The sequence below is a fragment of the Phodopus roborovskii genome, unplaced genomic scaffold, assembly GCF_943737965.1.
Source record: "Phodopus roborovskii unplaced genomic scaffold, PHOROB, whole genome shotgun sequence".
Taxonomy (NCBI): domain Eukaryota; kingdom Metazoa; phylum Chordata; class Mammalia; order Rodentia; family Cricetidae; genus Phodopus; species Phodopus roborovskii.
Window position 1 is genome coordinate 1,358,197 of NW_026126412.1, and position 26,009 is coordinate 1,384,205.

A 26,009-nucleotide genomic window follows, 5' to 3' on the forward strand; every position below is an offset into this window, starting at 1 on the left:
CAGTGGGCTGGTGCCACTCGACCTAGGGGGCGCTGGACTTTGGGGGCGAGCGACCTTGAAATCCACAGGTCCTGGCTGCTGGCTCAGGAGTCCACAGCACCCTGAGAGCCCAGACTTCCAGGCAAGGGACAACCGACGAGGTGGGTGTGAGCAGGGCTGGCCGGAGTGCCTCTAACGCTGAACTGTTTGCGTTCACGTGTGCGCAGCGGGGGCGGGAAAGCCCCGCCCTGGCGCGGGAGGGGGCCGCCGGATTAAAGGCCACCAGGGCTGGCTGGGGACCTGCCTATTGCCAGCTCCGGAATAGCGCAGCGCTGTGACAGAGAACGCGCGGCAGGGACTCACCAGAGTGTGCGTGTTGGCTCCCAGAGCCGAGCAGCCGCAATGTGGCACCGGGCTCTGGGACCAGGCTGGAAGCTACTGCTGGCGCTGGCGTTGGCACTGACCAGCCTGCAAGGGGCGAGAGCCTTTGAGGAGGAACCGAGCCCAGATGGGAGCTTTCAGGTGGTCACCTTCAAATGGCACCACGTCCAGGATCCATACATCATCGCACTTTGGATCCTTGTGGCCAGTTTGGCCAAAATCGGTAAGCGGCCTGGGATTATGGCATCCCATGACAGAGTCTTAGTCATGCCCTTAGAATCTGTACCACCTGCCTTTGCCCTCGAATTTATCCTTTTCTGGGGAAGGGGCACATCCAGGAAGAGTTGGTGCTGGTGTTGGTTGAAGAAGCACACCAGCCTACCAGGAGGCATCACACTCCTGTTCTACAGGACAGGCGTTACCCCCACAATCCCAGGCTCATAGCAACTGTTCTGCTCAAATCCTTCTCTAGGTGCTGCCCTACTGGGTACCTTGGGGCTTGGTTTTGTACTGAGAGAACTTACTTGTAAGAGGTACTGGCATGAAGCCTCATTCCAGAGCAGTAAAAATGAATGAATGAATGAATGAATGAATGACTTGATTAAATCCAGGGAAACTCATGACGCCTTGTCTGGAGAGGAGGATGCTTCTTCTTTCTCAGCTGGCTCAGTGAATCTGGGAAGTGGGACTGAAGGAGTTCCTGGCAAAGTGAGAGGAAGGTCAGACCTCTTAAAAATTTTAAGAGGACCAAAGCTTCATTATCTTTCTGGAGGTGGTAAGGATGTGGTCCCTGTGGAATTCAGTAGACCTCTGTATGAGGAGAGCAAGAACAGATGCAGAGATTCCCTAGCCTGACGGTTCCCTTTGGGGTTCTGGAATAGAAGAGGCAGAAGAGGCCCTCCTGGGAACTGCCTCTTTGGCAGGATGGGGGGAGGGGTGAACTTTGCAGAGAACATTTGGAGTTCAGCCTAGTTAGTGGTGGTGGCTACTTTTTCCTCTTCTTCGTCTTCTTTGAGCGCTTCTTGCTGCCTCCCCCTCCCATTTGTTTGGCCCGTGGATCTGGTTTTCCTCACATGTATCGTCCTAGTGGGTTTTTCAGTAAGGTCTGTGCTGTCTGCTGCTGTGGCTGGGCAGTACTGACTCCTTCGTGAGGACTGCTCAGGAGGGGCCGGGGAGGTTCCAAGGAGACCCTTTCAGCAAGCTCACTTGCTGCTCCATGGGCTGTAGCATCCCAGGATGTTAGTGTCTGTGCGCCCTCTGTGTTATCTAGGAGCTGTACTCCTGGAGTACAGATTTGGAACTTAGTATCTCAGGTCAGCAGCAGCCAGGTGTATCTGCCATGCTTTGTACTGGGGATAGCTCTGCAGATCTGTGGGGGACTTGAACTTGCCCTCAGAAGGGCTGGCTGCCAGTGTTAGTCAAGAGGATCACCAGTGGACAGGCAGCTCTGCAGAAGGACATGTCTAGCTTAAGTAGTCTAGGGGGCCCAGGTGTTCCTGAATGTCATTCAATTTCACCTCTCACTCCTCACTTCTAAACCTTATGGAGATGACCTTCCCAGGTCCCCAAGGCCTCCTGGTGACTGAGTGTGGCTCTCACTGATCCAAGGACTCCCACCAGATCCTGCTTTGTCCTCCTTGCTGGCCCACTCCCTGCATTGTACTGCAAGTCACCAGCATATTCAACCAGGAACCTGGCACTGGGGTCTTTTACCAAGGAAATTCCTCAAATATATCCGCATTCTAGGCAGCATACATCTCCGTGCCTTTCAGACCCCATCAGTCCACAAGACGCCCTCCTCCAAGGACCAACGCCTCCACCCCCCGAGTTGTATGCTGTTCAATTCCAACAACAGGGAGTTGCATCAAATCTTCACTAGAACTAGCTCTTGGGGGAGAGTTACTCTAATCAGACCCCACCAGGCACCTCCTGTACACCCTGAATGTCCACTACGGAAGCAAGAAGGGAGAGAAGCTGAGAGAAACAATGCAGGCTCAGCTCTACCCTGCCTGGCTTGAAGAACCAACCTCTTGGTGACAGGGGACTCTCTTCCTTACAACTCTTCTCTCAGCTCTGAACTCTGGATTTATTTAGATCCCTGCTGACTTTGACCTGTTGTTCAGAAGCCTTGAAGACCCCCTCCCCCTACAATCAACCTCAGATGCCCCACCGAAGACCCCTCACACATAGCTCTGTCCCCAACATAGGCGCGTAGGTGAGACATGTGTGAATTTGGGTAGTATAGCCACAGATCCCAGACAGGGACATGGCTCTCACTTGTTAAATCCCATGCACTTTAAAAAATGTTTAGGACTGTTTACACTACTTCGTTGTACAGGAACTGCCATCTGGGAGAGGATGGGATGGTCTTATGTTGATGGGATTTATGTTTTGTTCTGATTGTTTCTAAGTCAAAGCCCAACCTTGTGGTTAAGAGGTCATAATTCTTCCAGCTGCTTTTGACCTAGCTGGGGAGTAAGACATGGACCCTAGAACACAGGTGATTATTGCAGTTGGGGACTGAGGGAGGCCAAGGGCAAGCATGCCAAAGTCAAGGTGCTTGTGTACAGCACAGGGGTGGTAGACTGGAAAGTTCTGATGGTCTGTAGTGGAAGGCCAGAGCCCACCCTAAGTGGGTGAGGCGCCCCCTTCTTTGTTCACACACTCCCTTTTGGGAGTCAGTAAGCCTATGGCCACAATGTTGGGACTCAAGGCTGGGTAGGTGCTATGCTACAAGGGCCCAAGTCAGAACGCAGGCAGCACTAGCCATCAGACTCCACCATGGTGGACCCAGACAGCTTCAGGAGCACACAGTAGGAAGTTGTCCTGCAGGAAGAGAGAAGTTGGGGCAGCTACGGACTAAAGGGGGTAGGGAAAAGCTGGGGCGGGAGTCTGAAGGGTTTCCAGGGGAGCTGATGGAGAGGTTGAAGGGAGGCTAGAAGGAGAGGCCATTGGGAGCTTGTGGAAAGGCTGAAGAGAAACTGAAAAGAGGCCAAGGCAATGCTAGGGGAAGACTGAGCCAACTTACCTGTAGGCCTCAGAGGACTTTGGTCTGTGCTGAAGTTGTTAGAGGGTGGGCCTCAGTCATGACTGGCCACTCCGACCATTGCTTTGGCTGCAAGACCAAAGAGGCTGTGGGGAGAGCAATCAGAACTTCTTGTGGGCCTCAGAGAGGTGGAGGTTGCCCAGAATTTCTGGGACAAAGAGGTTATAGCAGGGCCATCAGCACTCAGCTTTTGGGTCCTTGCTACTGTGCTGGGAGCACTACCAACTCTCTCTAAAGCCAGAGAGGGAACTAGGGGTTGATGAAGACCGGAGAAAGTATGGGAGAAGGTCATTGTAGGGAACAAAACCATGCCCTGCAGAGGTGTTCAGTGAAGGGGATCCAGGCAGTAACGTGACCGCCCCCAGGTGAGTCCCATCAGTAGGGAACTGGGAGCCTCCAAGACCAGGATAGAATGGTGTGAGAGCTTCATCAGTGAGGCGTGGGAGCGAGACAGCTAGGCGCAGGTCACAGAGCAGAACGCATGGGGCTGAGGGGCTTCTCTAGAATCTGCTGGGAGTCACTGAAGGTATAGAGTCTTATTCTGGGGACAGTAGCCCCTGGACAGTTGCTTGAGCTGTAATACCATGCAGCATTGGAAGCGTCCCGAGGTAAGAGAGCAAAGGAGTGCTGTATGTGCAGGTATGAGCCCTGACTAGTCCTGCCTGTGTGTACAGGTGACTGTGTTACTAGGCTCCTCCTGCTTTCTAGAGAGAACCATTAGGCCTTCTAGGATTCTTGTCCTGGAAACCTCACTGTGGGGCACAAGCACCTTGCCAGGCTGCTACAATGCACCTCTGTGCCCTGATAACCTAACCATTCAGGTGGCTGCAGGTCATGCCATAGGTATGGGATTCTGCTCTATCCCTATAGTCTGTCGTGTGTTGGAACTTCCCTTTAGGTTTCTTTGGGAACAGGGTCTGAGCTCGGGGAACTTTAAAGTTAGGGTTCCATAGATGTGTATGTCCCGAGTCTCCCATGGGCTCCTCAGTGTGTTTGGATTGAGCCTGCCAAGGTTAGGATCAGCTCAGCTGTCCTTTCTCCACCCAGCCCCAGGGTTTGGAGCTTCCCTTAAAGAAAGGCTTTTTACCTTCTGTTTTGTAGGATATAGAGGCCCCTGGGATCACTGTCACGTGGCTGCTAGGGCTCAGGGTACCGTGTTTTATGGTGCCCCATCTCAGTGCTGAGGCTAAAGAACACCCCTCACCCCCTTCCAAATTTGCGGTGGCATGGCTTCTCTGACCAATGTGGGCAGCTGGGAGTTCCTGTCCACTCTCCTGGGTACCTCTCTACCATACCGTGAGGAGCTAAGAAGTCCCAGCTGCCAGCCTGAGCTGCACCCTACCCTGCTGTCCCTAACCTCTGTCCCTCTCCTCTCCCTCATCTCCTCTCCTCTCCCTCCTCCCTCCTCTCCTCTCCCTCATCTCCTCTCCTCTCCCTCCTCCCTCCTCTCCTCTCCCTCATCTCCTCTCCTCTCCCTCCTCTCCTCTCCTCTCCCTCCTCCCCTCTCCCTCATCTCCTCTCCTCTCCCTCATCTCCTCTCCTCTCCCTCATCTCCTCTCCTCTCCCTCCTCTCCTCTCCCTCATCTCCTCTCCTCTCCCTCCTCTCCTCTCCTCTCCCTCCTCCCCTCTCCCTCATCTCCTCTCCTCTCCCTCATCTCCTCTCCTCTCCCTCCTCTCCTCTCCCTCCTCTCCTCTCCTCTCGCTCCTCCCCTCTCCCTCCTCTCCTCCCCTCTCCCTCCTCTCCTCCCCTCTCCCTCATCTCCTCTCCTCTCCCTCCTCCCCTCTCCCTCATCTCCTCTCCTCTCCTCTCCTCTTTTCTCCTCTCCTCTCCCCTCTTCTCCCCTCCCCTCTTCTCCCCTCCCCTCTCCTCTCCTCTTCTCTCCTCTTTTCTCCTCTCCTCTCCCCTCCCCTCTTCTCCCCCCCTCCCCTCCTCTCCTCTTTCTGCTCTTTTATAGGCTTTACTCTTCTCGGGCCTCTAGCCAGGGATATGGATGTGTAAGTACTTGTGAGTTTAGAACATTCCCTGGCTCTCCCTAACCCGTCCCTCCCTTGAAGAGTCATGAACTTGGAGTCAGTTGCCAGTGCAATGGAATGCCATCATTGAGGGACAGGAGGTAATAAGGGCAGGGCTGCCAGTGAGTGTCTCATGGCTCTGAGCTGGGTGCCAGCTGAGTTCCAGCTAAGTCTTTCTTCAGCTCCAGTTGGAGCCCAGATTCTGCCTTCCTCATCCCCAGCCGTATCCTTCCATGCCCAGCTTACTACTACCCCACCTCTTCCCAGCTTTGAAATCCCTACCTCAGATCTGGTGGCTTACCTATCTGCACCTAGCAAGGTTTCTGCAGGCCTGGGAGTGAATACATATGAGGGTGGGCATGAACAGCCAGCTGGATACATGGATATGTGCATGTACAGTTGCGTAAATGATATACTGATGAAGCTGGCTTCTTACCTTAAGCTCCCAGCACCCCTTTGGTTCTGAATCCAAGGAAGAGATTCCTAAGTCCTTAGCCAAATTCTTCCCAAAATTTCCACCCAATTTCTTGTGCATGGCATCCCTGGTGACAACACCTTTTCGGGTGTGGCAGGCAAGGGGTGCTCCCATAAGCTTAGAGTAGTGTGGGAGTCACACCTGAGTGTCATTCTAGCATCTGGAGAGGTGAGGTCTGTCAGGCTTGTATACCTTGCCTTTTGTTTCTAGATGATCACTTCTCTTGTCCATGTCTGTCACTGGGTGTTATTTCTCTGAGAAGGATCTCCTATCTGAAGGAGAGCCCTCGCACTGCTGGCTACAGGGACAGAGTTCAGACTAAGGGGCTGGAGAGCTACTAGAAATGCAGGGGAGGTAGCCCATTGTGGACATAAGGGGAGCTTCAGAGTGAAGGGACTGGGCATCAGCTCAAGCCCTAGAAATGGGGGCAGATAGGGGCAAACTCTGAGAATACCGGGACCAGGACCATTGGGACTGCATTGGTGTGGCCAGGGACAGGTGGAGGAGGCTCATTGTTGTGGTCTTTGCCTGCCCCTCCTTGTCCCCCCCCCCAGAACACCCAAGCCCTGGGCAGGAGATGGTTAGGAACACCTGCCACACTCACTTCGCTAGACATGACATCCTGAAGGCTTTGTGTGGGGCTAGCAATCCAGCTCTGGGAACTATCTCTAGATGAGGGCAAAACCAGCATCATTTCCAGGTCAGATTTTCAGGCTCTCCCGGAAGAGGGAAGTCTCCTGTGAGGTGGAGCGGCCTGGTCCTCTCTCCCCTCCTGGCCAAGTTGGGAAATCTGCAGGATTTACCACCTGCTGAGCTGATGTGCCAAAGTCCAGTTAGTTTTGTATTCTCTGCTGGGAAAGAGTTTCTTGCAAGACAAAATAGGAACATTGAAAAAAGTCTGTTTTTAGGGACTCTGAAGAAAAACTGGAGTGGAATAATCACTCGTTGCTGAAGGCTTTGTTCTCAGTCTTGTTCAGGGGACCCATAGCAGCTCTCCTGCTCTTCTGCTGCTGCGTTGTGTCCCTCAACCTGAGCCCACAGATGTTAGCATCAGCTAGGCCTTTTTTTTTTAAAGCCCTCTCTAGGCCTCCTGAGATTCTAACTTTGGGGCAGCTGCCCAAGAGACCGTGATTCAGGGAAGTGAATACAATTGCTCCTCTGGGAGTGAGGACCCTGGAGCTTGGGGAGCCCCGACTGCAAGGTGAAAGCAATGTGGCTCATCTCAGTCAGACAAGGAAGAGTGGAGGAGTGGGGAGGGAGGGTGTACGTTAGCTAGAGATGTGGACCCAGGACTCCATAGGCCTCTTAGGAAGTGTGCCTGCGCGTGCAAACATAAGGATTATGCTGACCACGTGGGCGCACACACGGCCCCCTGTGTGTATGTGAAGTGGGGGGTGATCTCGTATGTGCATATTCATACTGCTCATGTTCTTGTTCCCACACCCGTTGAAGGAGTGTGTAAACATACTTTGCCCAGGTGGTGCCATCTCTGTGCCCCACTTCATCTAGGAGAGTAGTGGATCCCCATCCAGATCAGTCCATGGAGGTGACTGCAACCTCTGAAATTAGAAATCCTGAGAGGAATATGGGCCTGGGAGTAGTTTCAGGACTTCGGGGAGAGACAAACGAAGACGCGTGGCATATTCTCCAAGGAGGCACTGTGTATTCAGGGCCTCTGGGAACACATGTCAGGGAAGTGCCTCCCATACCTGGACTGGGGCATTCCTGCTCCCACCTGTGCATGTCGCAGCATCTGAAAAGCACTCCTGGTTAAGCTGTCTGGGCAGAGACAAGCTCCTACCTCCCAAGGCCTTAGGCTCTTCATGGGGTGTGAGCCGCATTTGCATGTCTCTATGGAGAAGTGGTAAGAAATGGGCTCAGCAGATGAGGTACTTAGAAGGTACCTGGTGTGTGAGAGTGTTACAGAACCTAGTAGCAATCAATAAACAAAAATGCCAAGATAGTCACACAGTAGATAGAAACATCATTCCCAAGCTGGGCACTGCACTTATGTATGTATGCCAAGGAATGTTTGTGGAGGTCAGAGAACAGTTATTTTCTTCCACTACGTGGGTCCTGGGGATTGAATGTAGGCCATTAGGCTTAGCAGCAAGCACCTTTATCTGCTCACTAGCCCAATTTTTAAAAAGAATGATCATCCGAGTTGCATTCCTAGGTATCACATGGTAGAAGGCAAGAACTGACCCCTGTAAGTTATCTTCAGACTTCTACATGCATGTCCTACTACACACACACACACACACACACACGTATGTGTGTACATACAAACACACATAGCCTCTCTTACATACACATGCAGTGAAGAAATAAATGTAGCAGGCTTGGTAGCAGGCTTATTTGTTGAGCCATCTTGCCAGCCAGCTTTCAGTTTTTAATTCTGTTTTCTGAGATTTGAAGGTGAATGTGGGTATTCACAAAGTACAGATGAACTTTGAGGTCGGTCTATTCCTGAGGGCATAGTACCTCCCACACAATGTGCTGTTCCTGGGTGCTGGGGTCATTCACTGTCTTGAGTGCTCGCTGTGAGGACTGATTAGCCCTAGGTGTTCTACCAGGGGAAGGGTCTGAGGACAAATGGGCCTTTGCCAGCAAGGCAGTCTGTGAGAGCCACAAAGCTGTGTTTGGCTGTTTATAACCCACAGAATGGGATCCTGATCGCAGCTATGGGAAGGTTAATTTTTTTTTGTTTAAATTGTGTGTGTGTTCATATGTTTTTGTGTGCTCAGTGGCTAGGTACATGTGCACATGCCATAGTGCATGTTCAGGGATGGGGGCACAACTTTCAGGAGTCAGTTGCCTTCCATTGTGTGTTACAGGGATCGGACTCAAGCCATCAGGCTTAGTGCCTAGTGTTTTTACCCATGGAGCCATTTCGTAGAATCCAATTGTGAGATATTTAAGAGTTCACAATCCTCCTTTGGAGCATTCAGCCCTAAATGGGATGCCTTTATCATATCCTTCCCATCGAGCTTCAAGGATTTATGGAGAAGAGGATGCAGAGGTGGTGAATGACTCCAAGGAAACAGCCTCTTCCAGACACAACAGGGCAGACGTGCTTATGAACTTACTGAGACTGTTTCAGAATGCATAGACTGTCACAAGTCCAAGCCAGATAAAATCTCAGCATGGAAAATGGGGAGTGAGCACAAAGCCCCAACCTAACCAAGAAGCTATTTGCAATTGATAGCTGATGGAGAGGGAAAATTAGTTTTCTTCAGTGAATTGATCCTGGTTATATCAACTCCAGGTCTCTCATGATCAGGAATAATTGGCTAATGCAAATGGATGCCATATTTTTTTTGTTTGGTTGAATTTTCTTTTGGGAGAAAGAACATGAAGTTGGGTAGTTGGGGGAGGGTAAAGAATATGATCAAAATGTATTGTATGAAAAATGAATTCACACTCTTCTGGGAACAAGGATGGGTACAAGCTGGTACCATCACCATCATCATAAGGAAGGTAAAGGGATTGTCTACTCAAGAAACCTGGCCTGTAGTCATTATCTCACCCACTAGAGTTGCTTGTCTGGCCCTTGTGCCCAACTCTCTTAAAATGAGATGCATTTGTGTCTGCTGTGGGAGCGACATGTGATAGAAAGTAAGGTACATGCTTCGGATGGGAAGGTAAGAAAGGGTCATGGAAAGAAATGGTTGTAATGGAGGACAATCTGTGTGTCCTAGAGGGCACACTGCAGTCACAGTGACAATCACGGCATCAGTGGTGTCTGGAGGGGAGGTGAGAGACTCTATCTATGGTCAGGCCTTACTGGGCTAGCTGTGGGATCATACAGTATGCCTGCCCTGTGCTTATAGCAGCTGACGCTGTGCCTCACTGCTCACCTAATCTCTCTGTTCCTGCCATGCTCTGTGTCCTCAGAGAGGCTGCTGTGTTCCCAGTGAAGCCCGGGCCCTGTTAAATAGTGGAGGCGATGAAGGACATCTAGTTGTAGGTGGCCCATGTTATTTCCACATTCAGGCATGCTCCTGTGCCAAGGCCATCTTCAACCCCAGAAAGGGTTTCCTTTTCTGAAAGTATAAAGACTACAAAGTGATAGGGACTGAGGGATGATGCAAATATGGAAGGTAACCCTGGTTTATTAGTGCTACTAGCAGCTGGTTTCTGGGGATAGTGCTTTGCTTTGCCCATACCATGCAGTTCATTCCCTGTGCCCAGTATACACATGCCTTAATTTGACCTAGAAGTCTGAGGAGGACCCTATTGCACGAGCCCCAACTCACCTGTTCCGGTGGGATCTAGCCTCACAGCCTTTGTATTCTGGTGGGCTGTACTCTGTGTAGTTTTTGCTTTTCACAATTGATTGCAGGCGAAATCTCCCAGGAACCAGTCCCATTCCCCATTACTTTCCAGTAAAAGTTAGGTTTTCATTTGCTCTAATCTTATCAAAATCTGAAGCTATTAGTATGGTGGGATCACAGTAAATAGCTGGGGTGGCATAAATTACAGCCTTTGTTTACACAAAGTAACATGGACTATCTCTTTCCTTTTTTTTAAACAGAATCTTTTTATTCTTTGACAATCTCACACATCTACAGTATATTTTGATTGTATTCAACCCAAATCTTCCCTCCCATTCTCCTCAACCCCTCTAATACCTCCCTTCCCACCTTTATTTCCTTTCCTTGCTTTTCTTTTTTGTAACTGGCCAAGTCCACATAGTGCTACCTACAATCACATGGATGTAGATCCATCCACAGAGCGTGGCCAATCTACCAGTGGCCATAGCCTTGAAGAAACATGGATGGCCTGGCAGCCATCCATTGCCAGGCAGGCCTTAGTTTGCAAATGGATCCTCATGAGCTCCTGTCCAGAGCAGCTGGAATGCTGACAGGTTTCTCTTAAGCAGATGTTCATAGCTATTCCTGAGGGCAACAGCCATGTCATATCCAGAAGTTAGCATTTCACAGTACCCCTTCTCCTGTTCCTCTCTCTTTTACCCCCTTTCTTCTGGCTATTCCAGGAGGAACCTCTTTTCATTGCTTTATTTGACATTTGTGCATCTCTGATAAGGTTTCTGGGTTGACATTTGACTTACTTTTTTTTGTTATTGTTGTTGGTTTTTTTTTTTTTTTTTTTTTTTTTTTTGAGACAGGGTTTCTCTGTATTGCTTTGGAGCCTGTCCTGGCACTGGCTCTGTAGACCAGGTTGGACTCAAACTCACAGAGATTCATCTGCCTCTGCCTCCTGAGTGCTGGAGTGCTGGAATGCTGGGGTGCTGGGGTGCTGGGATGCTGGGATTAAAGGTGTGTGCCACCAATGCCCGGCTTGACTCATTTTTAATTGAGTTCTTTGTTTTCTTATTTATTTTAAAGATTTCTTTTTATATTTTGGAGAGAAGCCTTTATCAAATGTGTGTTTTACAGATACTTTCTCTCATCTCTGTTACCTTTTAGTTCTCTTTACAGTGTCTTTTGCAGGACAAAATGTTTAATTTTAGCTGGAAACAGTGGCACATGACTATAATCATAGCACTTGGGAGCCTGAAGCACGAAGATGATGAGCTTGAGGCCAGCCTGAGCTATGGGGTAGTAAGAACCAGTCTCTTTATAACAAACACTTTTAATTTTCAGATTTCTAGATAACTGTTTCATTTATCTCCCTCTTTAAATTAGCATATACTCATAGTACAAAATGATGAGTTTTGTTATAACAATTTCACACATATTTATTATGTGCTTGGCTTACCTACCCCCAGTTGCTCTCTCTTGTAACCCTTTCTGTCCCTACTGCTGGGGGGGGGGGGACGTCTTCTGCTTATATTCTCCTTCTTACTGACCTTACTTCCAGGTCATAAGAAAGTTCTAGAATATGTATGCATTAGTTCTTTTGCACGTTGCTGTGATAAATTGCTTCAAAACAAAAACAAGAACAACTTACAGAAGAAGGATTTATTGGTTCACAGTTTGAAAGTGCATCCTATCATAGTGAGGAAGGCATGGCAATGGCATGTAAGGCCTCTGGTCACATTGTAGCCACAGTCAGGAAGCAGAGAGAGATGGATGCTGGTGCTCAGCACCCTTTCTCCAGCCCCTGGGAATGGTGCCGCCCACATCTGGGGCCAGTCTTTCTGCCTTGGTTACCCTCTCTAGAAAGACTCCCACAGACACACTCAGAGGTATGCCTCCAGGGAGACTCTAAATCCCATTAAATTGACATCCCACCACGTGTTAGGGAAAACATGCCCTATTTGTCTTTCTGCATCTTGATGATTTTGTTTAATATGATGATCTCCATTTCTATCTGTTTTCCTCCAAATTATTTAATTTTTTTAATGGTTGAAAGAAGCGTCATTTGTTCATATGCCACATTTTGAGACTAGCAGGGTGTAAGGGCTTCTTTTCCATGACATCCTCTGAAGTATTTGCTGCGTGTTTTCTTGGTTACCATTCTGAAAGGATGGAATCTCAATATAGTTTTAATTGCATTCATGGGATAGTTAGTGATGTTGAACTTTTTTTTAATGTGTCAATATTCATTGGCCACTTGTTTTCTTTTAAGAAGTTCTTTTGTTTTTTTATATGTTCTAGATATTAATTTTTGCCAGGTCTCCCAAGTTTTTAATTAATTTAATGGGGGGGATGCTAAGGGATTGAACTCAGTGTCTTATGAATTCTCCACAAGTTCTACTTCAAGGACTGACATCCCTAGCTCTCCAATGGTTTAAATTTTAGTGAAACCCAACTTATTTTTTTTTAATGCGCCATGCTTTGGCTGTTTTATTAAAAGAGTGATCACATACATAATATAGTCTACACTTTTTCCCAATGTTATTTCCTTTCTAGAAATTGTAAAATTTTGTAATTTTTTTCATGTCTTTTGTCCATTTTGAGTAAGTAGTTTTGTGGGATTTATTTTTTTAGGATGTCTGTAGGACCTGTGTGTAGATTCACACTTTCACACTTACATGCTATTTGTTGGGAAACAGTCTGTCTCTGTCGAATCTCCATGCTTCTCTGCCTAAGTGGTATTTGCAGGTCTCTCTCTGCTCTTGGTCTTTGGCAGTGATCTGTTTGCTCTCCCGCGCAGTTCCAAAAGTCTAACTGCATCAGGTCTAGCAGTTGTGGCATCGGTTTTAGTTATCTTCCTTCATCATTGAGTATCTGTTCCTGGGCTTCTGCCTCTGCAAAGGAACTGTAGACCCGGGCGTCTGAATCCACAAAGTAATTTGCTGCAATGAAGTGGGAAGAATCAACGTGTGGACAAAATCCAGGCTTCTAATCCGCAAACATGGAACATCCTAACTTAGTGTTATCTGATTTATTCTATCAGAGTTTATGGCTTTTATGATGCATTTCGGAGAGGGTGATTTATGCCTTGGTTTTGTGCTAAGGTGTATAGCAGAGGGTTATAAATTTCAAATTTTGTCATGTTCTTTTGGTGGTTTGTAGAAAAGTCGTAAACTTTGTGTATGAGTGTTGCATTCTGTTGCCTTGTAATCACTCATTAGTTCTGGAAATCTTTTGTTGATTTTTTTTTTTGACTTTCTACATAGACAACCATATCACCTGTGACAGACTCTCCCGATATCAGCAAGCAAAGCCTAAAGGGACTTAGCTGTGGCCTGTGGCTTTGCTATGTGTTAGATAATTGTGTTTTGGCCAAAATAACACATGTGAGTAAGTAAATGAACGATCGGGCCTCCTGGGAAGGAATTTTGATGAGAGCCCATGTGATAAGAAGATGGTGCTTAGAGAGGGAGGGGAAGGTAATCTGGCCAAGAAATACAGGTGACGGGGTCACAGATAGGGGATCGTGGGAGCCTTGGGCAAACTTGGAGTACTGTAGTTACCAGAGGAAGTGGCATGCTCTACTGATGAAACATCTCTATACACCCCTACACCACCCCCACCCCCACCCCCCACGCCCACCCCCACCCCCACCCCCACCCCCCACGCCCACCACCACCCCCATCCTCACACCCCACCCCCACTACCACCCCCACCCCCACCCCCCACGCCCACCACCACCCCCACCCCCACCCCCCACGCCCACCACCACCCCCATCCTCACACCCCACCCCCACTACCACCCCCACCCCCACCCCCCACGCCCACCCCCCACCCCCCACGCCCACCACCGGACCTTCTTTTACTGTCCTTTCACATTCGTCTCTCTTGCTTTGTGTCCTTCTGGGTCCCATCAAACCCTTCAACCCAAGGCTGCCCACTTGGGTCTTTATTGTACTGCATATGTCCTCAGGGTAGGAGAGGGCCCAGAGTCACCGAGTAAACACACTGCATCCTGCAAGCTCTCATCAGGTAGCAGAGAGATGCTAGTTCAGCACCGGATTCATCTTTCCTTCTTTTGGCTGTCAGCACTGAGACTCACACTTTTCTAGAATTTGTTTGGAAAGGGGCAGGCTCTGCCATTCCTTCCTTGTCTCTTCTTCCCAAGATGACCGAGTAAGCTCAGAAGACAGAGTTCAAGTCCATGTTCAACTGTCCTCCTGTCCAGGTTGAGCTTGGAATACTCTCCTGCTGTTCAACTCATACCATGTTCTTGGGTATGCTGTCTTCTATTACATTCCAAATTTCTCGACAGCAATTTTTTTTTCTCCATTGCTCCTGTAGCTTTCTGTTTTGCCTGAAGTTATTGATATTAATTTGTGTGTACATATCTATGTGTGCAAGTGCATATGCTCACACTATAGCATGTGCGTAATGGCCAAAGACACCTCACAGGAATTAGTTCTCTCTTTCTACGCTGTGGGTCCCAAGTATAAAACTCAGGTCATTTGGCTTGGTGGCAAGTTGTACTTTTACCTGCTGATCCATCTTGCCAGCTCTATTGACATCACTTTTTTATGTGCTGGTCAGGGGATTTTTGCTGAAGCCATATGCTGTTGTGTGCTGCTTGAGCTCTGAGGCTCTCTGAAGAGACTCAGAGAATCCTTGCCCATCCTTGCTTGGTTCCTGGACACTGTCCCCATTGACTTGGGCCATCTTTGCATCTTATGCTTTTGTACTGAGGCCCCTCTCTATAATGCATTTCTTCTACAGTAGCCCTTAGCCTTTTGGTCAGGGCCACAGAGCCAGGGCTAGGAAGGGACCTGGTGGTCATTGAGTTGTTATAATCTGACCACTCTGGGAACAAAGAGGTGAAGGGTGAAAATGCTTTCCTGTGTGGAGTTTGACACACCCCTTGGCTTCTTTCATGGCTGGAAGCCTTCCTCAGCATTCTGTGCACAGGGATTCCTCTCCACGATGTCGTGTCCACTCTGTAACAGTATTTTGGGGGGCAGGCCTACTTGCCTTATGGAGTCAAATACTTTCTGCCATTTAGTTTAGAAGCATGCCTCTTGACCACATGTATTCTTTTCTGTTTTTCTGTTAGGATTTCTTAATCTCACCTTTCAGGTCTTCTGCTGAATTTTAAAATTATTGCTCTTGTGTTAACTTTTAAGAGGCCTCTCTCCCCTCCCTTTCCCATTTCCCTCTGCCTGCCTCCCCACAAAATGCTGGGATTACAGTCATGTACCGCCAACCCACCCCAAGAAGTCTCGAACCCCTGCATGCACCTCCTCTCAGTGCCCCACTCCTTTCCTCGGCCTGCTAGTGTCCAGCGTTTCTCCACCCTAGCCCCTAACTGTTTGAGTATTCATGTCTTGCCATTTCTTCAGATTCTCAGAGTCAGTCCTTGGGCTGGGCCATGTTCTGAGGGCACAAAACCTCATTGGAACCTGGAACAGGGGTATGTCAGCGGGGTATCTGTGGAGGGCTCCCATGGAAAAACCGTGGAAATAAAGATAATAAGTAAGCCTTCTGCCCTCTTTTTTCCCCTTTGGGTTCAAAAGTAAAGCAGTTCACCAGCTCTCTGGGGATCTGGTTTTCATCATCACAACATCCAGAAAAGATGAGATTGTCATCTTACACCAGGAAATCAAGTCCAAAGATAAAACTGCCTATTAGATAGTGGACAGGCAAGTCCTGGGAACAGAGAGCCCTCAGATGTTCAGGGACCGTGCCCTTCTGGCTCCACAGATAGGAGCTGTTTGTACCTTGCAGGGTCACCTTGCCCTAGGGAGGTATTGGTGGGGGCCCTCTGGAGGCTCCTCTGAGCTCTGAACCATCTGTCTCAGAGGAGCAAATAGCTGAAGGGTGGGCTGTTGGCATGAAGCCTGACATTAACCCATCAACATTTTCGCATACCATTGCCCAGTGTCTGCAAACCCTTCCCACAGTAAGGGCCTATGCTTTTGGGCCACTCTATGGCTTAACAAAACAAAAAACAAACAAACAAACAAAAAACTTCGGCATTCCAACTTATCATCTGCCTGTGTTATATGAACAGCAAAGCTGGGTAGTCCTGATGAGTTCCTGCTTTGTGTCCAGGAAGTGAATGGTGACCAAGTCCTGGCCTTGGAGACAAGTTGTAAGCTCCCAGGTGGTAGTGACCATGACCATGTGAATGGGCATAGGCCCAGTGAACAGCAGCCTTGGGGCATTGCCACATAGTTTATCTGCCCAAAAGAAGTTCTCAGAGAAAATGCTTTGCTGGAATTTTTCACATGAAGGTCTGAAGGTCAACAAGGGTCATCCTTTCTCTCCCACATGGATTATGCTTGTAAACTCTTTGTAGCTCTTGGAACATCCACCTGTGTCTCCTGTCCTTCAAGAATCTTTGCTTTAGCAAATTTTACATTGATTTGACCTGGGGCTCATCCTCCTCTCGGACCCATGTCCCTCTCACAGTGGCTTCCTGTTGTGTGACAGACTCTGTTCTTCAAGCTCTAAGCCATGAAAAGGAGGTGACTCTGGCTTACCTGGCCTCTGGCACTTTTCATGACGTAGGGAAGTCCTCGGTGGTGCCAGGCCACCTGTGTTAGCTGAGCTGTGAACTCTGCTCCTCCAGTCCTCGGGTATGTTAGCTGCAGCCATCACAGCTGTGCCCAGGTACCCTGCCTCTATGCCGCTGTGCACAGTTGCCCCCTAGTACTGATTGAGTTTCCATGTGCCTTGCCCACGGCGGACCCCTGGTCTCCAGCCTGGCAGTGGGTTCCCTTCCAAACTTGCAGGCCCTGGACTCAGCCTCACACTATCACCTGTGTAAAAGGACCTAAGACTACATTCTCTATCCAAGATCCCTACCAGGCTCCCTGTGAGTCAGCTCTGCCCTTAGGGAGCTGATGGCCAGGAAACTTATATTTATGAGGTGCTGGTAGGCACAGATGGGGCAGATTTGGAGTCTGTGTAAAGAAGACCAGGGACCTCCCTGAGGGCTGTGCTCTGGGTTTAATTGTTGGTTAGGGCCTGGCTGTATCTTCCACTTGCCTTTCAGTCTCTACATGTTCTCTGGACTGACAGCTGGGGAACATGCATAGGGCTGAACTAAACCCTATGAATGTGGGTGACAGTTCTGTGGCTTGGGCATTTTATGGGGCCACTGGCAGTGGGACCAGGATTTATCCCTAGTGCATGAACTGGCTTTTTGGAGCCCATTCCCTATGGTGGGTTACCTTGCTCAGTCTAGATACACAGGTGAGGGCCTTGGTTCTGCCTCAATGTGATGTTACAGACTTTTTTTTGACTCCCCATGGGAGGCCTCACCCTCTCTGACTAGTGGATGAGGAATGGGGTGGGGGAAGGAGAAGCAAGCAGGAGGAGGGGAGGGAGAATTGGGATTGGTATGTAAAATAAAAAGGATTGTTTTTAAACAATAACTTAACCCAATTAAATTACTTTTTTTTTTTTTACAGAGTTTTCAAACAAACAAACATGCAATCTGTCAGCACTAAATATTGGAGTTCAGGTGACTGAGGTCCCCAAGATGTCTGCTTCAGAAAGCCGAGGCTTGCTGGTCCACAGTCCCCACCTGAGAGCCCAGGCTTCCCTCAGTGCCATCTCAGCCCATCATGATAAATAACAGGGATCTCCAGGAGGACTATGGGGTCAGAGAGGGCCAAATATGATGGGAGTGAGGGCAGCGCCTACAGTTGTGGAGGCCACAGAGCAGGTGCATCCTTCATGGGTGCATGGCATATTGAAGCACCGTTAGGAAGGCACAGTACAGCTTCTCTAACATAGGTACCTTAGTGGGCCAAAGGCCAGACCATCCTAGACTCCACGTGACCAGCTCCTTAGGCCCTCCCAGGTAGCCATTTGCTCAAGTGTTGGAGGAGAAACCAAGACATCAGAATGGTACCTCCTGAGTGCTGCCCCTGCTCTCAGATGACACCTGTGTGTGCCTGTCAGTATCCCAACCACACCCAAGTTCTCCTGAAATGTCCACTGTTTTTAGGAAAAAACTATTTCTGCAACATCATTGAAACATGGGTACACACCTTGTGTGGAGGGTGCCTGTGTCAGAGGTCCAGCCACTACAGGATGTGCTGGCAAGGACCTTTTCTACAAGTAGCATGAGGGACTTTGTCCTGCTCCTCTGCAGCTCCGACACAGCACTATGTGGTTGTTGATAAACCAAAGGAAAAACAGAATTGCTGAGTGTGTGTAATCAGTTAGGACACCATTCATGACATCTGCTTTTAAAAGTGTAGTGCAGTGAAAAATGAGGTGAGGAGGGGTCCTGAGGACATCTGATACATTAAACAGGGTCAGGTGCCAGGGCCCTGTCAAAACTACCAGCCCCTGAAGACAGATGATCTCTGAGACAAGACAGATCACAGTATTGGTAGACTTGCAACAGGCCCGTGTTCCTTTCCTGTCCTTTGATGGGATAAAAACAAAAGGAAGCAGTTATATGTATTTATGATCTTCTCAGTTTTGGTTTTTAACTATTTGAATTTAATGGTCCTATAGAGTGTATTTCTTTTTAAAATTTACTCCATTTGAATTGGCAGAATTTCTCAACTCCACAAGCATGCCTCTCACAAGTTGGGGACATTTTCTGCTACTATTTTTTTTTTTCTCAAAATTCTCTCAATGCTTGCTTTTCCCCTCATTATAGAGCCCCTACTACACATACACATTAGGCTTTTTGATATTGACCTGCAGATCATGGCATCTCCCTAATTAACAAAAAAAAAGTGTATTTTCTCTTTTTACCTCAGATTGTGCCATTTCTACTGGCCTGCCTTCAAATTGCTAACTTTTGCATGCTTCTATACTGTGAAGTCCATCTACATTTTTATTTCAAATATTGAATTATTCAACTCCAGAATTTCCATTTGAATGTTTTTGATAACATATTTTAGGGGTCAAGAAATCATGGTCCATGGACCAGCCACCTATTTATTTAAATAAAGTTTTATTAGAATACATCTTCATAGCCTTACCCCTGTGCTTGCATACAACACAGCAGTATTCTGCAGAGCTAATCAATTGTATATCCCATAAATCTTGTGGTATTACTACTTCTCTTTCAAAGAAAAAATGCTAACTTATGTCCTATTCCAATTCCCAGATTGGTCATTTTTTTTTTCCGAACAATTACATTTTCTTCACATATTTTAACTGTTTTTAAAGCTGTTTTAAACTACTTATTTGATAGTTCCAGTATCCACATCACTGTGAGGTCTCCATCAGTTGTTTCATGGCCGGTCTTATTCTCCTACTTCTTCACATGTCGAGTAACTTTTAATTGTATTCAAGACACTGTGACTTATACCCTACAGACTGTGTGCTACTATATCCTACTATATCCCTCTGGAGATAGTTGCTTCTTGAGGTGATGACCTAATTCCAAGTACTGTCTGTACTGATATTATTCTGCTCTTTTAGCTCTAACTGACAGCGTGGAACTCACCATACTCCTGTGCATTTCACAGGAAATTACAGGAACTGGCTGGTGGTTAGGATTTCTCAGAGAATATAGGGTTCCTGTCTCTGGCTCTTTCCTTCCTGAGATTTGCTGCTGTCTTTTTATTTGCTACTTAGATCTTTCTCTCCTGGCTTTTCAGCCAGTGGCCAAAAGGTTTCTGGTAGGCTCATCTGGTTGCTCAGCTGTGGTGGGCCCTGTGCTTAGGAAGATTGAGGATGATGTTCCTTCCTTAGGTTTGAATGTCCCTCCGGTTTTAGCCTGATGTTTGTATATTTTTTTCAAAGTTTGAAACTGTTACTTTGTGGGTGAGTTGGAACAATGGAAGCTACTCCAGCACCCAATAGTTAGATGTGATTATTAAAATCCTTCTCTCAAGTTTCAAGTTACAGCCAATGTGAGATCATAAGGTAAGCCTGGAAACCCACCATCTTTTGTTAAGTGGTGGATTACAGAAGTAGCATGCTCTCAAAGTAGGCTGGGGTGTGGTGGCTCTGAGAAGGCACTTTGGAGAGGGGGCGCAGGGCTAATACCTGACTGGCTTCTGACTACACTGCAGGCCCATGCCCTTCCCACTCTGTACACATTTGTGCTCAGTACCATTAGAAACAACTGCCACATGGTAGATGCCTGCCATGTTGGTAAGGAGTACCCTCAGTCAATGGGGTGAGCACAGGATGAGGCAATAGCCATACTCTGGGTCTCTTACCAGTGCTTACACCCAACTCTGAACTCCAGGCTCAGAAGAAATGCTTTACCTTACATTCTATTCAAGTCAACACCCTCCCCAGATCTTGGATAGTGACCCTCAGAAGCCACAGAAGGCCAAGCAGTTCTAGGGTTTTCAACTTGGAGTGGAAATTTGAGTTAGCTCAGGTCACAGGGAAGCAGGGTCTGGAGGAGGCTGCACTCCAGCCTATCAGAGCAGCTTCCCACAAAATAGTACTTTTAGTAGATGTAAAATAGAGCTGTATGGTGATGAGAATATAGCATAAGCCAAAATACTAACTTACACAGTTGATAGCCAATGAGGAGAACTCGCAAACACATGAAGGGCTCTGGAACCATCTCAGTACAGGCCTGTAGGGCTGCAGGAGAACCTTGCTTCTGTTGTTCACCATGGCTTGGAGGAGAAGAAGCCGCTGCTTTTCTAGAAAGCCATCAATTTTTCAATTTAGAAACTAGCAGTGTTTTCCCAGGTCTTGTAAATGAACAGTGACTTGTAAGTAGCAGAGCTAGACCTAAGAACATTGTTCTCTAAATTACTCAGGCCTGAAGGAGGCCTGGCTCATAGAGGGGCTCCCTGCCTACAAGAGGAGAAACCCAGTCCCCTGACCAGTGTGAACTTCCAGGTAGCCTAGTGGGATGGAGGAGGAGGAATTGGCTAGACTCCAGGTGTACTATAAATATCTTTACCTTCTGCCCTGGAGGTATACCTGACACACTTACTGAAATTCTTGCAAGGTGCCCCATGGGCACAGCTGAGAACAGAAGTAATATTGAGGTCAGAGAAACAGGGTCTTCTGTGTGTGGATGAGGCAGCTGGCCTGGACTTGTTGGCTTTCCAGACACCGGCCCTTTTTGATGGTGTCTAGTGTGTGGGTGTGCCTGTGCCATCTATGTGTCTCTGTGTGTCCATGTGAGGCACAGGAAACTGCACATGCATGTGTGAGCGCATGTATGACCCTGACCTGCTCTGCAGCACAAGGAGGGGGCCCTTGTGTCAGGCGCTTCCCCTTCTTTCCTCTGGGCAGGGTTTCACTGCTCGGTCCAGTTGCTCTGTTAGGCAGAGTTTAATTCTCTAAGGCTTGTACCTGTTAAAGTAAAACCAAGGGATTTACTGTGCTGCTGCATTTGCAAGGACTCAGCTAAATCTGCCTGTCACCTTGAAAGATCCTTGGCAACGGGGCTGACTCTGGGCCTGACCAAGGCCTGTCCCCAGCTGCATTGCCAAGGTGTGAGGGGGTCAGGGTCCGCTGCTGTCTCCCTGAGACTGCTCTTTCTGGTGCCTAGTCCCAAAGTGTCTGTTTATGAATGCTTAGACTTCTCACTTCTGAGAGACTACTGAGAGTTTGTAATTATAACTAAAACATTTACTGTCTGTTGTCACCATCAGATGGCTGTGCCATTTTGTGCTTAATTAACTGTGACTCTGAACCTCAGCAATAAGTTACTTGTGGGCTTGGATGTCCCTCTATTCCACCTGCCTAGTAGAATATTCTCAAGCTGACACAGGGGATCAGGGCCCAACTCTGTCCTCTCTGGTTTTCTTGCTGCTAGGTTATTTTATTTGTTCTCTAAAGAGACCCTCTCTTGCCTACTAGTATTGGCTCTTGTGTCCACAAACTTGCTTTAGTGTTGGCTTTGACAGTTACAAAACTGAGCCCAACCCCAGCAGAACACATTCTGATAGGTTCTGGACCATTGTCTACCCCTGGGACAGTAAATGCAGCAGGGTGTTGGTTCTTTCTGTGTTAAGGTCTCAGACATCCTTTGCTGCTGTTCTGGTCAGCTTTCCATCACTATAACAAATGCTGGAGATGATGCACTTATCAGGATAAATGGCTTATTTAAGTTTGTGGCTCTGGAGGTTTCAGGCCATGGCTGGCCTATTGCTTTTGAACCATGGCAACACATCTTGACAGGATCATGTTATGTGGTCAAGAGAAACCTCTAACTGCATGGCTGGGGCATAAAGAAACAAAGGAGAGGGGCTGGAGAAATGGCTTAGGGGTTAACAGTACTTATTGCTCTTGTAGAGGACTCAAATTCCATATCAGATGGCTTGCAAACTCCTGTAACTTCGGTTCTAAGGTATTTGATGCCCTCTGGCCTCTATGTGGCTCACATAAAATCACATGCATTTACACACATACACACAAATAAAAAAAATACAACTAATCTTTAAAACTAAAAAAAAAAGGAGACAAAGCTGTCATAAACTTCCTCAAGGCTAGATTCCCAGTGATCTAGGCTTCTCCCTAACTGTCTGCTACAAGCCCTACAATAGCACCATTCAGGGAGCCAAGTTTTTATCTCATAATCTTTGGGTATGTTTAGGATGTAAAGCCCAGCACAGCTCTTGTAGCCTATAGGCCACCCTTCCCCTAACAGCCTAGTGGGCTTGAGAACTTCAGTGTGGAAAGCCACATTACAAGCCTAATCTTCATGTCTTAGCTACCCAGCTTCTGTCTTGTGCAGGTGGATGGGCTGGAGGAGGGTTCTGTCTCTCCTGTATGGGGAAGAAATCCTCCTTCCATGCTGCCCAGCATCTCCATGTCCCCAAGGGTGGGCTTCCAGACAGCTTAAGGATCAATCATACACAGATGAAGACCACTGAGGAGCCATAGACACCTCCTCCTTAGGCTCCATCAAGCCCGCCTCCTGCCTTTCTTTCTCAAAAGTTGCAATACAGGGGCAGCAACACCTACTTCTCAGATGGGAGGGGTGCACCAGATGATACACACACATCTGTGATATGGGCAGAGGGTACAGGAAGAAAGAAAGGCCTGGTGTATAGTGTACATTTCACCACGGCAACCTGCAACCTTTATTGCCATCCCTCAAGTAATAGATTACATCAGGAATGCACCTAGCACCTTGAAAGAAGCTGATCCAGACTCACTATAACTCATGCTTGGGCCATTCCTGTCTGTGGATGTTTGCTGCCACACATCAGACCTGTGATCTTCACACTTACAGCAACAGAAAGCAGGCACTACTTACTGTAGGATTGTTCTGCAGCAGCTGGCTTTCTAATTTCTAGAATGCCCATTATGTCTGTAACTGCTGGGCTACCAGCAAATTGCTACTTAAAGCCAATTGAACCTTTGGCTTAAGTGGCTAATTATAATGCAGATTGGTGTTTAGGAGGTAGACATGGGACATACACAAGCCTGCACAGACTAGGCTGCTCTGGGCTGTGCCAAGTGGGCCCCATGGATCCCAGCCACCAGGTAACTCCTCCACTGAGTGAGGACGATCCCAGCCTAGAGCAAATGATCAACTGCCAGCCCAGGGTCACTGAGCCCAGAGACAGGTCTTGAGATTTTCCCCCTATGGCCATGGCAAAATTGGCTACCGAAGAATGAGCAGCAGAAGAATTGTCCAGCCCGGAAGAACACACAGGCCCCAGAAAATGTGGCTGTTCAAGTCAGGCAGAAAAAAATAATGCACAGAGATTTCTCGGGGGCAACTAGTGACACCATGAACGAGGAAAGCGCCCAGATCCAGGGAGAACAAATAAATCCCCATATTCATCAATGATACAGGGTCAGAGTGTAGAGTCCATTGCCAGACAGGATAACCTGGACATGACTTTCAGAGCGTTGAGATGGTGCATGAGCCCATCAACATTAGGCCCAAGAAATGAATAAGAATAGCAGGAAGCAGAGAGAGATGGCTCAGCTCACACAACTACAAGGTGAAAGCTTGAGACTTTCAGTGAAATTAAGATGATCAGAGGGACAGCGCACAGAGAAGGAAACCTGGGGTAACCCAGGTGTGGATGCCTGCTGCTCCATTTCAAACCATTGCAGGAATAGGAATACTGCCAGGACCTCCACTGCAGACCAAGGGCATGGAGCCAGCCACCTGCTCTGGAGTTCAGGGAACTCCCTGGAAATAGGAGAAACAAACAAACAAACAAACAAAAAAAAACAGGCTGAAAGTAGGGACATTCATGTTAAGGTTTGTACTCAGGTCACTTTTTAAAAAGATTTAGTCATTTATTTATTTATTATGTACCCGGTGTTCTGTATACAATTATGCCTGCATGACAGAAAAGAGCATCAGATCCAATTATAGATGGTTGCGAGCCACCGTGTGGTTGCTGAGAATTGAACTCTGGACCTCTGGAAAAGCAGCCAGTGCTCTTAACCTCTGAGCCATCTCTCCAGCCCCCTCAGGTCATTCTTAATAATGAAATGTGTCTTTTACAGAAAACTTGTGGTATTAAAATAAAATAAGCAGAGCAGACTGACCTGAGCCCTTCCTAAAGCACCAGGAGCAATGTCCACGTGAGGTTCCAGGAACAGATTACCCAGAATACATTCAGGCAAGCCCTGATAGGACCAGGACACATCAGGCCTATATTGGCATGCTTGAAAGGATGGCTGTGGGCAGTCAAGGAAGGGATCAGGATTTTACAGCTCAGTTTATGAAAAGGATTAGCACCCCAATGAATAAGCTATCAAATTCTGTAAATAACAGCTCACAGACAAGAACAAAAGTATCTTAAACATAAAAATATGGTCAGTACCCACAAATAGCAAAAGAAAGTGGCGTTCAGTCCTCAATGAGATATTGGGCTACGAGGTAGGCAGGGGCAGCAGCAGTCTTCCTGGGGGCACTTTGGACCCAAGAACATGCAGTCCTCCACTCCTCTGGCTTCTCTCATATGTGGAATTGTATATTCCAAATTGGCCCTTCTATCAAAGAAATGGCAAAGGGCAGAGGTGGTCTTCATCCCATCCACACCATGGGTAGATGTTCAGAGAAATGAAGAGGTTGTCATTTTCCTGTGACTTTTCAGGGCTTACCTCTGAAGAAGAGCCGCTGACCTGAAGCCAGCCTGTCTTCCATGCACCTCTACTCCACTTGTTGAGATCTTACAGTCACCAGCTGTAAGGGATTAGCTGCTAGTGTCTAAAGGGCAGACTTGTCTTGTTGTTCTAGAGATAAGAATGGCTCTGGTACCTTTCCTAGTCTCTGCTGTCAAAGGGAACTCCACAGAGGTGAGATAATTGTGGCCTATACCATGGAGAGAGGGTGTAGGAAAAGACCAAAGTCCTGAGCAGAAGGCAGCCTCACAGCTTGGGTGTGGTCAGAGCTCGGAGGTTTTCTGGTCTGTTTTCATGGCCCTTCATCAGAGGGACTCACACTTTAGTGACCCAAAGGACATAGGGCACCAGCTTTCAGACTGAGACTCTGAGTAGGGCATGGTAGGAAAGTGACCCCACCCCCCAACTGGAGCCAGCACAGGGTGTGAAGAAAGGTAGGATGTGCACATGGCCTCTATGGCTTCTACACAGCTTCCTGTAAGCCCTGGAACAAGGGTCTTGTGGGATCAGAGGACAGAGCAAAGGTAAGGCATGGCTTCCACCTTTGAGAAGGAAGCTGAACCACAACCAGAACACATGGGAAGCTACGGTCATAGAGCAGCGGTTGCCAATCTTTGAGGAAACAGTGGCTCCAGACATTCCTGAACAGCCTTTGGACCTAGAGCCCAACTTTTATATTACCAAAAAGAATAGAAAATAGGAACCTTATCTTGATTCAGGGAGGTGGAATGCCAAGGCATAGGTTTTTAGAATTCCACTAACATCACAGTCTCATCCCAAGGTCCACAAGAATTTATCACAA

The 26,009-nt window shown here is 47.9% G+C and overlaps 1 protein-coding gene across 1 annotated transcript in view; it reads left to right on the forward strand.

Annotated features, from left to right (window-relative positions):
• The first annotated feature begins 332 nt into the window (after positions 1-332).
• The window catches only part of Slc9a3 (solute carrier family 9 member A3), a 41,424-nt gene continuing 15,747 nt past the window's right edge, over positions 333-26,009 (forward strand). The window contains exon 1 of the mRNA XM_051182737.1: positions 333-583. Within this exon, the coding sequence (XP_051038694.1) occupies positions 382-583 (202 nt within the window). The 5' untranslated portion in view covers positions 333-381. The remainder of the gene's footprint in view (positions 584-26,009) is intronic.